Source organism: Borostomias antarcticus (genome assembly GCF_949987555.1).
Source record: "Borostomias antarcticus genome assembly, chromosome: 8".
Lineage (NCBI taxonomy): Eukaryota > Metazoa > Chordata > Actinopteri > Stomiiformes > Stomiidae > Borostomias > Borostomias antarcticus.
This window is the reverse complement of record NC_140241.1, coordinates 1204387-1224386: the sequence shown is the minus strand read 5'-3', so window position 1 is coordinate 1224386 and position 20000 is coordinate 1204387. Positions and strand designations below refer to the sequence as shown.

Here is a 20000-nt window from a genome sequence, read left to right as displayed (position 1 = left end):
TCCCTGTTCCTCCTAGACCAGGTTCTCACTGTCTGTCCCTGTTCCTCTAGACCTGGTTCTCCTGGAGAAGCGTTCTGCGGGCGAGGTGAGGACCATGCTGACCACCATGCTGAGAGACTCAGAGAGGAGGCAGGCTCTGATCCAGGAGCTCATCCAGTCCAACAGCCAACTCAAGTAAATATGCCACCGTATAATCCCTACACAGAAATACCTACACAGAAATACCTACACAGAAATACCTACACAGAAATACCTACACAGAAATACCTACACAGAAATACCTATAAGAAATACCTACACAGAAATACCTACACAGAAATACCTACACAGAAATACCTACATAGAAATACCTACACAGAAATACCTACACAGAAATCCCTACACAGAAATACTGGCAAACACCTATACAGAAATACCTATAAGAAATACTGGCAAATCCCTGTACAGAAATACCTATTCAGAAATACCTATTCAGAAATACCTATACAGAAATACTGCACCTGTACAGATATACTGACAAATACCTATACAGCAAAAAAAAACACAACATAGTATTTTAATAGTTTAGGATTATCATTATTTAGCTCTGCTGTCATCATTCACCCCATCATCACGGCCACTAGATCATAAAACAGCCGGTGAATAAACGACACCTTTCAGAAATGTATCTTATCAGCTCAGTTAGTTTGGCGCTCGTCCACCTGTTAAATAATGCAGCCGCCATCTTGTGGCAGCCAGCTGCCGTAGTGGCGTCGGTGGTCTGAGGAGAGTGTTGGGTGAGATCGGCCGTGTGGTCAGGCAGGCGGGCGTGCGAGGCCGGGTTTCATCCTCCCGCTCGCTACGGTCAGGTGACGTGTGACAGACGGAGACCACCTGTCATCGGGCACCAATCACCTTCACCAATCACCTTCACCAATCCGACCCCGACCACCTGCCCTGGGACTGCACAGGAATTTGAGCGAGTCGTATTGTTCAATAACACTCTTTCTCCCTTTAAAATAAACCGCAGTAAGGGATGTTTTTAGAGGCTGTTTTCCTCAGCCTGCGAATCGTGTCACAGCTACGAGGTTGGAAGGACGTGCGATTGAACGTGACTAAGTCGTTGTGAATTCTTACCGTCCTTAACATTAAGCATGGTCTTCTTTGTATCATATTTCTGGGATCAGAACACATCTACTGTAACATGTGGAACTGTGTGTCTGTGTCTGAATGACCTTGACCTTGACCCAGAGAGGACGCCCAGCAGCACCTGGCCCGTGCAGCGTGCCAGTCCCAGAGGGCGGTGGAGCTGGAAGGGGTTCTAGACAGGGTGAAGGCCCGGCTACAGGACCTGGAGGACAGCTACATCAGCAAGGCTGCCCAGAACCACGGCCAGCGCCACGCCCAGAACCACGCCCAGCACCACGCCCAGGTCCAACAGCTGCAGCAGGGCCAGAGAGACGCCCAGGTGCTCTGGAACCAGAGAGATGCTCCTGTATTCAGGATTTACTCTCTGCTTCAACGAATCAATCACTAATCGAGTGAATGACTTTGTCACAAGGCTCAGTTCTTTTTTCTTGTCAAATTCAGTTGTGTTTTGCGACTCTCTGTGTCCGTTGGCAGGAGCGGTCCCAGACCCTGGAGCAGAAGCTGCTGGAGGAGAAAGAGGAGGTTTCTCAGCTGCAGAGGAAGCTGTCCTTCACCGTTAAAGAGGAAGAGAGGAGGGTCACCAGGCAGAACCAGGTCTTCCAGCAGATCCACAAAAGATCGGCCCGGCCTCACTCACCCGTGGACCAGCAGTAAGACACATCATCATCATCATCATCATCATCACCTCCTTCACATCAGCTACAGGAACCCTTCTGTCCTGCTGGACTGAGCGTTAAACTCCAGCCATCGTCTTTCTTCTCAAACTGTGCAATGATCAGTTGTTTGTTATTGCAGCCTGATGTTTATTCTGCTCTCTCTAGGGTGCTGGATGTGATTGGTGTTTATTCTGGTCTCTCTCTAGGGTGCTGGATGTGATTGGTGTTTATTCTGCTCTCTCTCTAGGGTGCTGGATGTGATTGGTCTTTATTCTGCTCTCTCTCTAGGGTGCTGGATGTGATTGGTGTTTATTCTGCTCTCTCTCTAGGGTGCTGGATGTGATTGGTCTTTATTCTGCTCTCTCTCTAGGGTGCTGGATGTGATTGGTGGTTATTCTGCTCTCTCTCTAGGGTGCTGGATGTGATTGGTCTTTATTCTGCTCTCTCTCTAGGGTGCTGGATGTGATTGGTGTTTATTCTGCTCTCTCTCTAGGGTGCTGGATGTGATTGGTCTTTATTCTGCTCTCTCTCTAGGGTGCTGGATGTGATTGGTCTTTATTCTGCTCTCTCTCTAGGGTGCTGAATGTGATTGGTCTTTATTCTGCTCTCTCTCTAGGGTGCTTGATGTGATTGGTGTTTATTCTGCTCTCTCTCTAGGGTGCTGGATGTGATTGGTGGTTATTCTGCTCTCTCTCTAGGGTGCTGGATGTGATTGGTCTTTATTCTGGTCTCTCTCTAGGGTGCTGGATGTGATTGATGTTTATTCTGCTCTCTCTCTAGGGTGCTGGATGTGATTGATGTTTATTCTGCTCTCTCTCTAGGGTGCTGGATGTGATTGGTCTTTATTCTGGTCTCTCTAGGGTGCTGGATGTGATTGGTGTTTATTCTGCTCTCTCTCTAGGGTGCTGGATGTGATTGGTCTTTATTCTGGTCTCTCTCTAGGGTGCTGGATGTGATTGGTCTTTATTCTGCTCTCTCTCTAGGGTGCTGGATGTGATTGGTCTTTATTCTGCTCTCTCTCTAGGGTGCTGGATGTGATTGGTCTTTATTCTGGTCTCTCTAGGGTGCTGGATGTGATTGGTGTTTATTCTGCTCTCTCTCTAGGGTGCTGGATGTGATTGGTCTTTATTCTGGTCTCTCTAGGGTGCTGGATGTGATTGGTCTTTATTCTGCTCTCTCTAGGGTGCTGGATGTGATTGGTCTTTATTCTGCTCTCTCTCTAGGGTGCTGGATGTGATTGGTGTTTATTCTGCTCTCTCTCTAGGGTGCTGGATGTGATTGGTCTTTATTCTGCTCTCTCTCTAGGGTGCTGGATGTGATTGGTGTTTATTCTGCTCTCTCTCTAGGGTGCTGGATGTGATTGGTCTTTATTCTGCTCTCTCTCTAGGGTGCTGGATGTGATTGGTCTTTATTCTGGTCTCTCTAGGGTGCTGGATGTGATTGGTCTCTATTCTGTTCTCTCTCTAGGGTGCTGGATGTGATTGGTCTTTATTCTGGTCTCTCTCTAGGGTGCTGGATGTGATTGGTCTTTATTCTGCTCTCTCTCTAGGGTGCTGGATGTGATTGGTGTTTATTCTGCTCTCTCTCTAGGGTGCTGGATGTGATTGGTCTTTATTCTGCTCTCTCTCTAGGGTGCTGGATGTGATTGGTGTTTATTCTGCTCTCTCTCTAGGGTGCTGGATGTGATTGGTCTCTATTCTGCTCTCTCTCTAGGGTGCTGGATGTGATTGGTGTTTATTCTGCTCTCTCTCTAGGGTGCTGGATGTGATTGGTGTTTATTCTGCTCTCTCTCTAGGGTGCTGGATGTGATTGGTCTTTATTCTGCTCTCTCTCTAGGGTGCTGGATGTGATTGGTCTCTATTCTGTTCTCTCTCTAGGGTGCTGGATGTGATTGGTCTTTATTCTGCTCTCTCTCTAGGGTGCTGGATGTGATTGGTCTTTATTCTGCTCTCTCTCTAGGGTGCTGGATGTGATTGGTCTTTATTCTGGTCTCTCTCTAGGGTGCTGGATGTGATTGGTCTCTATTCTGCTCTCTCTCTAGGGTGCTGGATGTGATTGGTCTTTATTCTGGTCTCTCTAGGGTGCTGGATGTGATTGGTGTTTATTCTGCTCTCTCTCTAGGGTGCTGGATGTGATTGGTCTTTATTCTGGTCTCTCTAGGGTGCTGGATGTGATTGGTGTTTATTCTGCTCTCTCTCTAGGGTGCTGGATGTGATTGGTCTTTATTCTGCTCTCTCTCTAGGGTGCTGGATGTGATTGGTCTTTATTCTGCTCTCTCTAGGGTGCTGGATGTGATTGGTCTTTATTCTGCTCTCTCTAGGGTGCTGGATGTGATTGGTGTTTATTCTGCTCTCTCTCTAGGGTGCTGGATGTGATTGGTGTTTATTCTGCTCTCTCTCTAGGGTGCTGGATGTGATTGGTCTTTATTCTGCTCTCTCTCTAGGGTGCTGGATGTGATTGGTCTTTATTCTGGTCTCTCTCTAGGGTGCTGGATGTGATTGATGTTTATTCTGCTCTCTCTCTAGGGTGCTGGATGTGATTGATGTTTATTCTGCTCTCTCTCTAGGGTGCTGGATGTGATTGGTGTTTATTCTGGTCTCTCTCTAGGGTGCTGGATGTGATTGGTCGTTATTCTGCTCTCTCTCTAGGGTGCTGGATGTGATTGGTGTTTATTCTGCTCTCTCTCTAGGGTGCTGGATGTGATTGGTGGTTATTCTGCTCTCTCTCTAGGGTGCTGGATGTGATTGGTGTTTATTCTGCTCTCTCTCTAGGGTGCTGGATGTGATTGGTCTTTATTCTGCTCTCTCTCTAGGGTGCTGGATGTGATTGGTGGTTATTCTGCTCTCTCTCTAGGGTGCTGGATGTGATTGGTGTTTATTCTGCTCTCTCTCTAGGGTGCTGGATGTGATTGGTCTTTATTCTGGTCTCTCTCTAGGGTGCTGGATGTGATTGGTGGTTATTCTGCTCTCTCTCTAGGGTGCTGGATGTGACTGGTCTTTATTCTGCTCTCTCTCTAGGGTGCTGGATGTGATTGGTGGTTATTCTGGTCTCTCTAGGGTGATGGATGTGATTGATGTTTATTCTGGTCTCTCTAGGGTGCTGGATGTGATTGGTCTTTATTCTGCTCTCTCTCTAGGGTGCTGGATGTGATTGGTCTTTATTCTGCTCTCTCTCTAGGGTGCTGGATGTGATTGGTCTTTATTCTGCTCTCTCTCTAGGGTGCTGGATGTGATTGGTCTTTATTCTGCTCTCTCTCTAGGGTGCTGGATGTGATTGGTCTTTATTCTGCTCTCTCTCTAGGGTGCTGGATGTGATTGATGTGTATTCTGGTCTCTCTCTAGGGTGCTGGATGTGATTGGTCTTTATTCTGCTCTCTCTCTAGGGTGCTGGATGTGATTGGTCTTTATTCTGCTCTCTCTCTAGGGTGCTGGATGTGATTGGTCTTTATTCTGCTCTCTCTCTAGGGTGCTGGATGTGATTGGTGGTTATTCTGGTCTCTCTCTAGGGTGCTGGATGTGATTGGTGTTTATTCTGCTCTCTCTCTAGGGTGCTGGATGTGATTGGTCTTTATTCTGCTCTCTCTCTAGGGTGCTGGATGTGATTGGTCTTTATTCTGCTCTCTCTCTAGGGTGCTGGATGTGATTGGTGTTTATTCTGCTCTCTCTCTAGGGTGCTGGATGTGATTGGTCTTTATTCTGTTCTCTCTCTAGGGTGCTGGATGTGATTGGTCTTTATTCTGCTCTCTCTAGGGTGCTGGATGTGATTGGTCTTTATTCTGGTCTCTCTCTAGGGTGCTGGATGTGATTGGTGGTTATTCTGGTCTCTCTCTAGGGTGCTGGATGTGATTGGTGTTTATTCTGCTCTCTCTCTAGGGTGCTGGATGTGATTGGTGTTTATTCTGCTCTCTCTCTAGGGTGCTGGATGTGATTGCTCTCTATTCTGCTCTCTCTCTAGGGTGCTGGATGTGATTGCTCTCTATTCTGCTCTCTCTCTAGGGTGCTGGATGTGATTGGTCTTTATTCTGCTCTCTCTCTAGGGTGCTGGATGTGATTGGTCTTTATTCTGCTCTCTCTCTAGGGTGCTGGATGTGATTGATGTGTATGAAGCTCAAATACAGCAGATCCGTGATGAGCTCAGGTAAAAAAGATCTGTGTCTAAATACTTTTATTTTTGAGATTATAATCCTGCTCCAGCCGGCCGTGTTCTCAGCTCTCCGTGTCCTGCAGGTCCCTCCAGGGGGATTCGGAGGGGTCACACTCATCCGACCAATCACAGAGCAGGAAAGGCACTGCTGGGGCCTCCTCCAACTACAAGTCTCTTCTCAAGGTGAGTGGATGAACAGCTCAGTATGAGTGACTGGATGAACAGCTCAGTATGAGTGACTGGATGAACAGCTCAGTATGAGTGACTGGATGAACAGCTCAGTATGAGTGACTGGATGAACAGCTCAGTATGAGTGAGTAACGGGGGAGTAACGTTGTAGTAACGTTGTAGTAACGGGGTCTTCCTCTACAGTCTTACCGGGAACAGCTGAAGGAGGCCAAGGCACAGAGGGAGGAGTTGACCAATGAAATTCAGCAGCTGAAGAGAGATTTGGAATCCCGGTGTGTTCATCATCATGAGTCACACTGTTGAGTTGATGGTACCCTCTTATCATAGGACCGTTCATTCTGTTATGAAACGTAAAAATTGTAGTTAATGATAAAATATGATTCCATAAGGTCCCATGTTTTTGGTGAATCATATGATAAGCGCAACCTTTTGAAAGCTGAAAACATGCAACGATTGGAGAATTTCACTGGATTCCCATCTGTTACTCAGACCCACAGTGAAGGAAGTGAAGGCCTACAAACATCAACTACGCCTTATGGAGCGAGTCATTAAGCAGAACAAGACCAGGTGAACAGTGCTAGATGGTTCTAGAAGTCCTTCTGTTGAAAGCATTAGAGCTTCATTTCATCTTGATCGTCAGTGCTAATTGACGGTAGTATTGGGTAAAAGTACCAACCATATTAGCGTTGAGCGCAGCTTGTTGGTCTGTTGTGAACAGGTGTGCTCAGGTGTCTAAGGAAGGGGACAGGTCTGAGATCAGCACCATGGGCGGAGAGGAAGAGAACGTTGAAGGAACCAACGCTACCGTTTGTCGCAGATATCTCAAGGTATGTTTTTTTTCTCTTAATGTTTATACCGTATCTATATGAATGAACTAGGTTAAATCCGCAGGGTTGGTGAAGTGGACGTGTCAAAGTTTCTCCTCAGCGAATACGTCGTGATCTGCCATGTTGGTTGGGTTCTCCTGGCCACACCCACTGTGTACAAGATGGCCGCCGCTGCTGCATACAAGGAGGTTCTTCATGGAGGATAATCTGCTGCTGCTGTGTCAGCAGACTTCACCACACTTTGCGATATTTTAGCGGTCACAAAGCGGGAAGCAGCCCCAGAGTAGATGGTCTTGCGTAAAGACAAGTGTTGTGTTGTTGTAGATGCTGAGTGAGCTCAGCCGGGTGGTGACGGGTCCGGAGGCCCCGCTGCAGCTGCTCAGAGACGGGCCCCAGGAGAGCGCCGAGGGCCACGCCTTCCAGGGGCTCCTCCCCACGCTGGAGATGTGGGCGGGGCAGCTGGGGCTGTTGAAGGTGAGGCCTGATGATTTCTGATGATTAGCCAACGGTCCGACGAAAACTGTGGGGGTTCTAAGCATAGGGAGGTACTGGCCTGGTGAGGTTCTAAGCATAGGGAGGTACTGGCCTGGTGAGGTTCTAAGCATAGGCAGGTACTGGCTTGGTTGTTGGGAGGAAATGATGCAAACAGCATCCAGTGGAGTTTTCACACATGAGGAGGTGAGCTAGCTGCTAGCAGAGAGAGATGAGCTAGCTGCTAGCAGAGAGAGGTGAGCTAGCTGCTAGCAGAGAGAGGTGAGCTAGCTGCTAGCAGAGAGAGATGAGCTAGCTGCTAGCATAGAGAGATGAGCTAGCTGCTAGCAGAGAGAGATGAGCTAGCTGCTAGCAGAGAGAGATGAGCTAGCTGCTAGCAGAGAGGGATGAGCTAGCTGCTAGCAGAGAGAGATGAGCTAGCTGCTAGCATAGAGAGGTGAGCTAGCTGCTAGCAGAGAGGGGTGAGCTAGCTGCTAGCAGAGAGGGATGAGCTAGCTGCTAGCAGAGAGAGGCGGAGACTCAAGACGAGTCCGGCGAACTTGTCGGCTAATCATCAGAAATCATCAAATGTTTCATTGTTGACAGCCATGGCGTTGAGAAGCTCCATATCTGTCCTGAATCCTGAATATCTCTCCAGGAAATAATCACCTCAAGTTTACGGGCAGGCTAAGCTAATGTTTCTGTTCTATTTGTGTGTGTGTGTGTGTGTGCGTGTGTGCGTGCGTACGTGCGTGTGGGCGTGGGCGTGTGTGTGTGTTTTGCTGTGTGTGTGTGTTTGTGGTCTCAGGAGCTCCACCAGGCCCTGGTCAGACTCAGTGAGAGGCTGGTCCCATGGGGGCCTGGCTGCAGTGAGGGCCGTGTCTCTGGGGGCCCTGTCTCTGGGGGCCCTGTCTCTGGGGGCCCTGTCTCTGGGGGCCCTGTCTCTGAGGGCCCTGTCTCTGGGGGCCCTGTCTCTGGGGGCCCTGTCTCTGGCAGCGTGAGGGTGGAGGACCTGATGCTGCTGGTGGAAACGCTACTGAAGGAGACCGCGCCCAGTGATGAGGTAAAGAGAAGCTTCCACTACGTCCTCAGCGCTCAGTTCCAGAGCGCTCAAACACAGCGCACTATAAGACGAGAGAAAACCACAGTTGTCTTCATCATGGCGTCAATACTAACAGCGTTGATGTTTCTCTTCCTGGCGGTCTCAGAAGGTTCTGCGGAGCCCGACCAGGAACTCCCTCCAGTCCATGGTGGCCCACTTCCAGAAGCTGTTCGACGCCCCGTCCCTCTGCGGAGTGTACCCCCGCATGAACGAGGTCTACGCCCGGCTGGGCGAGATGACCAACGCCATGACCAACCTGCGGGACATCCTGGCTCTGAGTATGAAACTAACACACCCTATCTGACCCTGTAGGACATCCTGGCTCTGAGTATGAAACTAACACACCCTATCTGACCCTGTGGGACATCCTGGTTCTGAGTATGAAACTAATGCACCCTATCTGACCCTGTGGGACATCCTGGCTCTGAGTATGAAACTAACACACCCTATCTGACCCTGTGGGACATCCTGGCTCTGAGTATGAAACTAACACACCCTATCTGACCCTGTGGGACATCCTGACTCTGAGTACAAAACAAATACACCCTATCTGACCCTGTGGGACATCCTGACTCTGAGTACAAAACAAATACACCCTATCTGCTATTGGTTATCAAATGTAATGTTCAGTTGAATCAGCATGGTCCTTTGTAGCAACATTTGCTGTGACTTTGACCTTATTTAGTACAAATCCAAATAGGTTTTATATTTGGTTGCTTTCTGTCTATGAAACACAGCTGAGTGAGCTGTTCAAAGACTGGTCTTTGCTTGGTGATGTAATGCTGTGTTCACACCGGGCGCGGCGCAGCGAGTTTACATAGAAAGTCAATACAATTTGCGCGAACTGGGCAGCGGGCGGCACGGGTGGCGCAAATCGCCGAACTCGGCGGCGCGGCGGCCAGGATTCACCGAGCGGCAGCATTCGCAAAAGTTCAGTTTTTTTAACTTCCTGCGGCGGATTCGTGCAGCGACCCATTGATCCCACGGCGAGATTGGGCGAGCTGGGCGGCGCCCGGTGTGAACACAGCATAACTCTGATGTGTGTTTGGTAATATAACTCATCTGTGTGTGGTGATGTGAGGTGGTCTGTGTTTGATATGGCTCAGAGGAAACCTGAGCTGTGCTGTTTCCTGTGTTCCCAGATGACAGAGCGCCCCCTAGTGAGGTGGTGAACCAGGTGGCCAGACTGGCCGCCCCCCCAGACGACCCCGCTGACCTCCAGCTGCACAGCCTCCTGGGAAGCAGCGACATCGAAAGGTAGGCGGATGGGACCGGGCTAACTCCTGGACCAGCCCGTCGTTTCCTCTGTTTCCCGCGTGTCACTTCCTGTCCGAGCTGTCTGACCCTACTGGTGTTTTCTCAGCATTATTTCCAAGGTTAAAGAGCACGAGGAGTTCTTCCCCGCGTTCCACTCCCTGATCCAGGATCTGCTTCAGACTCTGGGTACGCACGTTCTCTGCCCATCAGAACCATGACTACACTAGAACCAGCGAGGGGGTAGAACTCAAAACAACCCCCTTTAATTAGCAATGTTTGCATATTTTACAAAGTTCCTCAGGACCACAAAACCTTCTAAATACGGCGTGGGCTTGAATCAGACCAGACGTGCAGCACAGTGCAGGCGGAGAGGCAGTAAGCAGGGTGGCCATTTTGACCTTGTTGTAGAGGAGTTGTGTAATGTATACTAGAACCATCAGGTCAAGTCCCTTGGTGTGTGTATATGCGTGTGGTTGTGTGGTTCCTGCAAGGTTGTTTGATGCCTGGATCTCTTTTCAGATGTTCAACATCTGGATGACATCATGCCGGCGCTGAGGTGGATGAAGCTGAGGACAAACTGACTTGTTTGGGATTTGGTTTGTGTGATTTTATTTCTGAAATGGTTTCCAGACTTTTGGCTTTTTGTATTAATAATGTAAATAAATAAGAGATTGAGACGACTGTTTGATCTGTGTCCTCTGTAACCGATGACTCGCAGATGAAGTGTTTGAACTGCCATAGTGACGGTGCGCCACCAGATGGCCCCGCGCTGAGAGAGACTCCTCCTGTATCACTGAGAGACCCCTGCTGTATCACTGAGAGAGACTCCTCCTGTAGCGCTGCTCCTCCTGAGGTGAGAGAGACTCCTCCTGTAGCGCTGCTCCTCCTGAGGTGAGAGAGACTCCTCCTGTAGAGCTGAGAGAGACTCCTGCCGTAGTGCTGCTGGTGCTTCTAGGGTTGGGCCCTCAGGGAGACCACCTCTACTAAATAAAGGATCTTTATAACAAACCCCTGGAGAGCTCCGAGCTGCCAGGGAACACATTCATCTGAAAGGAAAAAATACAAAAGCCATTCCGTCCTTCATCAGGGTTCAGTGAGGCAGATGAGGCAACTTCACATATTGTAAGTCATTCATAGGCCTATATTGTAATTTATATATGAATATGTTGATTGGAGTAACATAATACACCCCTGCTGAAGGCTATTATCGAGTGAATCGGAACAAATTTCCAATTTTGTTGTCAACAAACCCACACACAGACGCACGGAGCTCTCATTGGTTCATCAGTGGCTCCGCCCATTCGGGGGCTGTATATATTGAGTCTCTCCACCCATGAGGGAAACCAGCCGCAGTCCTTACATCACACCTCATCTGGAATACTGAAGAACAAGAGGGTTGTTTTCCGGATCATGGTTGTCCAGGTCAAAGCCAGCTCGCTGCACAGCAAGACCTCAGAGGGGAGGCAGCAGAAAGCGGAAGCTAATATCTTACTGCTTGGAGCTGAAAATGTTGGGAAATCAGGTGAGATATAATTTTAGTTATAAGAACAAATCCATCTAACGTTACCTAGCCTGACGTGTCTGCAGTCAATTCAGTTATCCTGTGATATTTATACATCTCCTATGTGGCCTTGCTATCGCATCAATCTACGCATCTTTTCTTGCAGCTCTCACAGTGAGGTTTCTTACCAGAAGATTTATTGGCGAGTATGGAGACATAGGTAAGCCCTATCTGCCTTGCGTAACTTTTGTGCGTAATTCAATATCCCATACGGCCGTGCTGGGCGTATCATGCTTCCCCTGGTTGATCCGGAACCATCTTCTTTCTCCTTTAGAATCGATTTACAGTCATATTGACAAGACTGACGGAAGGGAAACATCATTCAACATATGGGACTCACTCTACCCGCAGGTAGGCTGAAGCGATCATATGGCGCTGTGGTTTTACGCATGGGCGCATAACGTCGGTCTTATTCTATACAGTTCTAAATGACTGTCCGTTGATCCGTATTGTATTGTATTTATTTGTCTGTCCAGGACTGCGAGACAGCTGATTCCATCACCAGCGACAAACAGCTCCAGTGGGCGGACGGTGTGATTCTCATGTACAGCATTTGTGATCGCTCCAGCTTCGAGGTGGTGCGGCAGCAGGTGCGGCGCATCCGTCAGGCCGCCGCCGCCGCGCCCGTCATTATCGTGGGGAATAAACGCGACTTGCAGCATCGACGGACGGTGTCCAGCGAGGAGGGTCGCCTGCTCTCTCTCTCGGAGGACTGCGGGTTCTTTGAGATCTCCGCCGCTGAGACCTACCACGGCGCGCTGCTCGTGTTCCACGCGTTGCTCGACCTGATCAGAGAAACCCGCGCTCTGCGCAAAGGAGCGGCTGGGATCAGACGCGGCATAATCAGGACCATGTCGGCTGTTTTCGGGATAAAACATTCAACCGGCTAGACCTGGGTCACCCCCCAAGCCGAGGGCTTGGTAACCTGAAATCTGTCGTCAGGACAGAACAAAACGCCGTGGAGAGATGGGGGAGTTTGAGACGGGGCGGATAAGCGCAGAGAGATGGGGGAGTTTGAGACGCGGCGGAAGCAGAGAGATGGGGAGTTTGAGACGCGGCGGAAGCAGAGAGATGGCCCGTGACGGGTTGAGGTTGTAATACAGAAGCGCTGTAGCAGCATCTAACTGACAGGGAGCAGATGGTGTGTTTAAAGAGAATGGAAATCGCTGTTCTTTGGAGAGGCATTGGAGGAGCCAGAGGACAGTAGGCCTATTGAACGGTAGAATACGCGGTAGACCATCTCTTGACATTTCTAATACAATCAGGAATCAATATGAGGCCTAACATATACTTGGCATTCAACAAAGATCTAATGACCAAGTCTGCTCGCAGGTCACTGATGCTCAATGCCTCTACAGCCTGGGGGAAGTCAGTCCATGAGTCCAAGGCTTGTCAAGCCTGCCCCCAATCTACAGTATGAAGTACATTTGATTGTAATTGTGCGAAATCTAATTTGCTGACTGTATCATATTGTATCTGAGAATGAGCCTGTTGTTGATGTGAAAGGGTAATGTAATCTAACAGGTTGTGTTTGTGTAAATAACCTAGGTCTACCTGTTACTGATCAAAACAACTGTACTTCATTGCCATGCACAATGTAAATGATCTTCAGTTATTATGCGCACATGTCTAATAAATATTAGTTAAAACAATCATATTTGGTTTTAAGTTTTTCGTTAATCTAAACTTTGGAAACTGTTCAACTCACGATGTTCACACACTAATCTGAACATAAACAGGAAGTGAATCCTGCATGAATTCACTGAGCTTTCATCTGGGGATTTGAAAACAGCAAGAAAAACAGGTGCAGAACAGATCAAGAATAGATCAGGAGTTTAAAAAAGACAGGAGAGTATGTATACATGACTAGGGTTATATATATAGTATATAGGCTACATGCGTTATATATACATTACTATACTATACTACATACATTAGCGCATACAGTAGACTGAGGTTGGACTAGCACATACAGTAGACTGAGGTTGGACTAGCGCACAGTGGACTAGCGCACAGTAGACTGAGGTTGGACTAGCACATACAGTAGATAGTGAGGTTGGACTAGCACATACAGTAGACTGAGGTTGGACTAACACATACAGTAGATAGTGAGGTTGGACTAGCACATACAGTAGATAGTGAGGTTGGACTAGCACATACAGTAGATAGTGAGGTTGGACTAGCACATACAGTAGATAGTGAGGTTGGACTAGCGCATACAGTAGATAGTGAGGTTGGACTAGCACATACAGTAGATACTGAGGTTGGACTAGCGCATACAGTAGATAGTGAGGTTGGACTAGCACATACAGTAGACTGAGGTTGGACTAGCACATACAGTAGATAGTGAGGTTGGACTAGCACATACAGTAGATAGTGAGGTTGGACTAGCACATACAGTAGACTGAGGTTGGACTAGCACATACAGTAGATAGTGAGGTTGGACTAGCGCATACAGTAGATAGTGAGGTTGGACTAGCGCATACAGTAGATAGTGAGGTTGGACTAGCGCATACAGTAGATAGTGAGGTTGGACTAGCACATACAGTAGATAGTGAGGTTGGACTAGCGCATACAGTAGATAGTGAGGTTGGACTAGCACATACAGTAGATAGTGAGGTTGGACTAGCACATACAGTAGATAGTGAGGTTGGACTAGCACATACAGTAGATAGTGAGGTTGGACTAGCACACAGTAGACTGAGGTGGGACTAGCACATACAGTAGATAGTGAGGTTGGACTAGCGTATTAGTAGACAGTGTGAGGTTGGACCCCGAATCACTTCTGCATTTAACAGGTGTGGAAGACGTGTGTTCTGTTCTCCATCAGTCCCTATAGTAGTTCTGTTCCTCCAGTCCCTATAGTAGTTCTGTTCTCCATCAGTCCCTATAGTAGTTCTGTTCTCTACCAGTCCCTATAGTAGTTCTGTTCTCTACCAGTCCCTATAGTAGTTCTGTTCTACCAGTCCCTATAGTAGTTCTGTTCCTCCAGTCCCTATAGTAGTTCTGTTCTCCATCAGTCCCTATAGTAGTTCTGTTCTCTACCAGTCCCTATAGTAGTTCTGTTCTACCAGTCCCTATAGTAGTTCTGTTCCTCCAGTCCCTATAGTAGTTCTGTTCTCCATCAGTCCCTATAGTAGTTCTGTTCCACCAGTCCCTATAGTAGTTCTGTTCTCCATCAGTCCCTATAGTAGTTCTGTTCCACCAGTCCCTATAGTAGTTCTGTTCCATCAGTCCCTATAGTAGTTCTGTTCCACCAGTCCCTATAGTAGTTCTGTTCCACCAGTCCCTATAGTAGTTCTGTTCTCCATCAGTCCCTATAGTAGTTCTGTTCCACCAGTCCCTATAGTAGTTCTGTTCTCCATCAGTCCCTATAGTAGTTCTGTTCTCCATCAGTCCCTATAGTAGTTCTGTTCTCCATCAGTCCCTATAGTAGTTCTGTTCTCCATCAGTCCCTATAGTAGTTCTGTTCTCCATCAGTCCCTATAGTAGTTCTGTTCTCTACCAGTCCCTATAGTAGTTCTGTTCTCCTCCAGTCCCTATAGTAGTTCTGTTCTCCATCAGTCCCTATAGTAGTTCTGTTCTCCATCAGTCCCTATAGTAGTTCTGTTCTCCATCAGTCCCTATAGTAGTTCTGTTCTCCATCAGTCCCTATAGTAGTTCTGTTCTCCTCCAGTCCCTATAGTACAGTGGTTCTTAACCTTGTTGGAGGTACTGAACCCCACCAGTTCCATATGCGCATTCACCGAACCCTTCTTAATTGGAAAAATAAAATATGATTTTTTCAAATTCAAAACATACTGTAGGTATATATTTTACTGGTGCACAAAATGAACCGTGCATTAACATCACTGTGTTCAAAGAACAAAACCATCAAAACATGATTTTCACACAAAAACAAAAGCATAATAATGAATATTTACTGCAAATCAGTGTGACTTCTGCTGTTGCCTTTCAGAGACCAGTTCAGACCTTGGCAAGTGCCACTCTCATGTCATTTTCGGAACAAAGTCTGTTCCTTTCACAATCACACGACGTACCATCACGACAGTCACAAGTCGACTACTGAGCGCACCAAATTCCCTGCAGCACAGATAGGCCAAGCGATGTAGCGTGATCACCTGCAGCCAATGATGGCCAAGCGGGGCGTGTCATCACGAATCATATGAGTCGGGTGTGTGTCTTGACCTCCGCCGAACCCCTGAGACTGACTCACCGAACCCCTGGGGTTCGATCGAACCCAGGTTAAGAACCACTGCTATAGTAGTTCTGTTCTCCTCCAGTCCCTATAGTAGTTCTGTTCTCCATCAGTCCCTATAGTAGTTCTGTTCCTCCAGTCCCTATAGTAGTTCTGTTCTCCATCAGTCCCTATAGTAGTTCTGTTCTCCATCAGTCCCTATAGTAGTTCTGTTCTCCTCCAGTCCCTATAGTAGTTCTGTTCTCCACCAGTCCCTATAGTAGTTCTGTTCTCCTCCAGTCCCTATAGTAGTTCTGTTCTCCATCAGTCCCTATAGTAGTTCTGTTCCACCAGTCCCTATAGTTCATGACAACAAACGTTGCCTCGGATGAGAGAACAGTGGACCGATGTCCAGCGGCAGTTTGCCCTGACGTCAGAACAGACCAGGACAGACCAGGACAGACCAGGACAGACCAGGACAGACCAGGACAGACCAGGGACAGACCAGGACAGACCAGGACAGACCAGGGACAGACCAGGACAGACCAGGACAGACCAGGACAGACCAGGGCAGACCAGACCAGACCAGGACAGACCAGGACAGACCAGGACAGACCAGGACAGACCAGGGGCCATTAAATGTGACAGTGTGGCAGCTGGTGACTCTGCCAAATTCTCCCAATGGTCTGGACTCATCTGGTCACATGAACAGGCCCCTTATTCAACTGTAGTCTCCAGACTCGTGTCTCTATCATTAGTTTAATTGTAGGGAGAGAAGAAGAGCGCTCCCTCGGCTCAAAGTAGTGTTTAGAAGCGGAGAGGTGCTCATTGAGAGGGGGGGGTTGTGTCCATGTCAGCAAGAGAAGCAAAACAATAGACCTACTGAAAAACTCCACGCCACTGGATCTCCAGCCTACTAAAGTTCAGAAGCCGTTCTTCATGCAGCTCCAGGATGTAGTGGTGACTAGAGAAGTGGATTTAATGTTAGTTTTTACATGAGCGTTGTTTAAAGAAGAGGGTTTACTGAGGGTCCATGGGTAAAGAGGAGGCTGTGCTTCCCACCCCTCGGCCTGCGTACTGTATGCCCTGTTGTTGTTGTTGTTCTTCTTCTTCTTCTTCTTCTTCTTCTTCTTGGGGTTAGTCATCTAAATACACTCTAATCTCTGAAATGTAATAAGTAAAACAGACAGCTGTTCAGACCCTGCAGTACGTTCAGACCCTGCAGTGCGTTCAGTGCGTTCAGTACGTTCAGTACGTTCAGACCCTGCAGTACGTTCAGACCCTGCAGTGCGTTCAGTACGTTCAGTACGTTCAGACCCTGCAGTGCGTTCAGTACGTTCAGACCCTGCAGTACGTTCAGAGAGACTCCATCATGGTCCTACCAGGCCTCAGAGGGCTGTGTTTGTCTAGAGCCACTAATCTGTTCATCTCTGTCTTTCCTCTACCACCCACCCTTATCTCTCCGCGTCTCGTCTGTGTGTGTGTGTGTGTGTGTGTGTGTGTGTTTGTGTGTATCTGTGTGTGTGTGTGTGTGTGTGTATCTGTGTGTGTGTGTGTGTGTGTGTGTGTGTGTGTGTATCTGTGTGTGTGTGTGTGTGTGTGTGTGTGTATCTGTGTGTTGCAGTGTCATTGGTACAGTAGGCTCACGTAGGCTATGTCCCACAGGGACTGTTCTGCTTGTATCTATCATGTTTACATGTTTACTTGTGTGTCTGTCATGTTTGTATGTTTACTTGTGTGTGTCTGTCGTGTTTACATGTTGACTTGTGTTTGTCTGTCGTGTTTACATGTTGACTTGTGTGTGTCTGTCATGTTTGCATGTTTACTTGTGTGTGTCTGTCATGTTTGCATGTTTACTTGTGTGCCTGTTGTGTTTACATGTTTACTTGTGTGTTTGTTTGTCGTGTTTACATGTTTACTTGTGTGTGTCTGCCATGTTTACATCTTTACTTGTGTGTGTCTGTCATGTTTACATGTTTACTTGTGTGTGTGTCTGTTATGTTTACATGTTTACTTGTGTGTGTGTCTGTCATGTTTACATGTTTACTTGTGCGTGTGTCTGTCATGTTTACATGTTTACTTGTGTGTGTGTCTGTCATGTTTACATGTTTACTTGTGTGTGTCTGTCATGTTTACATGTTTACTTGTGTGTGTGTCATGTTTACATGTTTACTTGTGTTTGTCTGTCATGTTTACATGTTTACTTGTGTGTGTCTGTTGTGTTTACATGTTTACTTGTGTGTGTGTCTGCGATGTTTACATGTTTACTTGTGTGTGTCTGTCATGTTTACATGTTTACTTGTGTGTGTGTGTCATGTTTACATGTTTACTTGTGTGTGTCTGTCATGTTTACATGTTTACTTGTGTGTGTATCTGTCATGTTTACATGTTTACTTGTGTGTGTCTGTCATGTTTACATGTTTACTTGTGTGTGTGTCTGTCATGTTTACATGTTTACTTGTGTGTGTCTGTCATGTTTACATGTTTACTTGTGTGTGTGTGTCATGTTTACATGTTTACTTGTGTGTGTGTGTCATGTTTACATGTTTACTTGTGTGTGTGTGTCATGTTTACATGTTTACTTGTGTGTGTGTCTGTCGTGTTTACATGTTTACTTGTGTGTGTGTCTGTCATGTTTACATGTTTACTTGTGTGTGTGTCTGTCATGTTTACATGTTTACTTGTGTGTATCTGTCATGTTTACATGTTTACTTGTGTGTGTGTCTGTCATGTTTACATGTTTACTTGTGTGTATCTGTCATGTTTACATGTTTACTTGTGTGTGTGTCTGTCATGTTTACATGTTTACTTGTGTGTATCTGTCATGTTTACATGTTTACTTGTGTGTGTCTGTCATGTTTCTACATGATTGCAGTGCCGTCGTGACGTGATGCCCGTCTGTCACCATGGTGATTCATGTCCTCTGTCGTCATTCTGGGGGGAAGATTGGATTTGCCTTTTCCACTCCGTTCTATTAATAAGGTTCTAGGAGATTTTAAAGATATTAGATACATAACATTGTCCTCATTCAGTCCTATTCGATTAAACTACGGTATATTCCCCCTTGCCAAAATCTAACCAATCCACCCACAATCAGATGGTGCCCAGACCAAACTAACATATAATTTAAAAAAATAAGACAGGCAAATGCTAAAGCAGCTAACGCGGATGAATGACTGGTTACACAAACCTATTCCATGTGTCATACAATGAGTAAATGAACCTCACAGTAGACCACAGGAGCTGGCAGACTACCGGAGATAGACTACTGTGCTCGGCTGCAAGCGCAGCGAGGCGATGGGACTTGGCATTTCACAAAAAAGGACAGGCAATATTTATTTCCATCTGGCGTCCCAAGAGTCTACTGTACGTGAAGGACCACCTAGCCTCTGAGTCACCCCGTTTTATCTGCTAAACGCTTTCTATTTTCCTCTCTCCGTCTCTCTCTGTCTCCCTCTCACCCCCCCCTCGTCTCTCTGGTAATCAGTAGCCCCTGGAGGGTCTGGTTCATCTACTGACAGCGCTTCCTGCTTGGCGCTAGGGTGAGGGTACGAGGCGGCCTTGCTTGGCAGGAAATGGCCGGGATGCCCGGAGGCTCCTTGGAGAGATGTCTGACCGTGGTTCAGAGCACGTAGCTCAACTCCACCGCCTCCCAAGACCACGTAAACACAGACGAGGGCGCTGCGGTCGGGAGGGAACACCCCGAGGGAGCTGGTTTACAAAAGACCAGCTGGGCTCTCTACAAAATGGCCGACTTTGTTATGTTTCATTGTTTGGTTGATCATCATCGATGTTCGGTAGCCCCGGGCCCTGAGCACTTGTTATCAACGTTTCAGGCTCATGGGAAGATGATGGAAGTACTGATAAAGAGGGTGAAGATGTCATTTGTAGCAAAGTTACAGCTGAAACGGAAGGATGACTGTTATGATTTCTGTTGTTTTTTCCTTTGCTGGATTTTATATCCCACTCAAATGTCCAAACTATGCCAAACCATTAATAGTTCATTAAAGTGTACAGAATGTGTGTGTGTGTGTGTGTGTGTGTGTGTGTGTGTGTGTGTGTGTGTGTGTGTGTGTGTGTGTGTGTGTGTGTGTGCGGGGGTGCTAAGCCCATAGAAGGAGGACGTCTATATTAAATGATGACGGGCAGATGGAGGCATGAGGAAGAGGAGGAACAGATGGACGTGCGACAACACAGCAGAGAGAGAGAGAGGGAGAGAGAGAGAGGGAGAGAGAGAGAGAGAGAGAGAGAGACGGAGGGAGAGAGAGAGAGAGAGGGAGAGGGAGAGACGGAGGGAGAGAGAGAGAGACGGAGAGACGGAGGGCCGTGCGAGTGGGGGGTTCAGACGGGTGAGGGTGAGAGAGAGAGAGAGGGAGAGGGAGAGACGGAGGGAGGGAGAGACAGAGGGAGGGCCGTGTGAGGGGGTGGGGGGTTCAGACAGGTGAGTAAGACTGGAGCCAGAAGACACCGTGTCCATGTACATGTCTAC

General features: G+C 47.6%; 2 protein-coding genes across 2 annotated transcripts in view; both read left to right on the top strand.

The window, feature by feature from the left end:
• The window catches only part of cep70 (centrosomal protein 70), a gene marked incomplete at its 3' end in the record, with an annotated part of 13187 nt that extends 2833 nt beyond the window's left edge, over window positions 1–10354 (top strand). The window contains exons 3-16 of the mRNA XM_084441983.1: window positions 51–174; window positions 1231–1447; window positions 1603–1778; window positions 5862–5921; window positions 6011–6110; window positions 6300–6388; window positions 6606–6683; window positions 6835–6943; window positions 7268–7417; window positions 8223–8477; window positions 8623–8794; window positions 9659–9773; window positions 9880–9959; window positions 10293–10354. Coding sequence (XP_084298109.1) covers window positions 51–174; window positions 1231–1447; window positions 1603–1778; window positions 5862–5921; window positions 6011–6110; window positions 6300–6388; window positions 6606–6683; window positions 6835–6943; window positions 7268–7417; window positions 8223–8477; window positions 8623–8794; window positions 9659–9773; window positions 9880–9959; window positions 10293–10354 — 1787 coding nt within the window. The remainder of the gene's footprint in view (window positions 1–50; window positions 175–1230; window positions 1448–1602; window positions 1779–5861; window positions 5922–6010; window positions 6111–6299; window positions 6389–6605; window positions 6684–6834; window positions 6944–7267; window positions 7418–8222; window positions 8478–8622; window positions 8795–9658; window positions 9774–9879; window positions 9960–10292) is intronic.
• An 829-nt stretch (window positions 10355–11183) lies between these two features.
• LOC311312112 (ras-related and estrogen-regulated growth inhibitor-like protein) lies at window positions 11184–12224 on the top strand (the record flags this gene model as incomplete). The annotated part of the gene is made up of 4 exons (XM_084441982.1): window positions 11184–11295; window positions 11441–11494; window positions 11609–11685; window positions 11811–12224. 4 exons carry the CDS (start codon window positions 11184–11186, stop codon window positions 12222–12224), a joined length of 657 nt encoding a protein of 218 aa, XP_084298108.1.
• Window positions 12225–20000: the final 7776 nt, after the last annotated feature.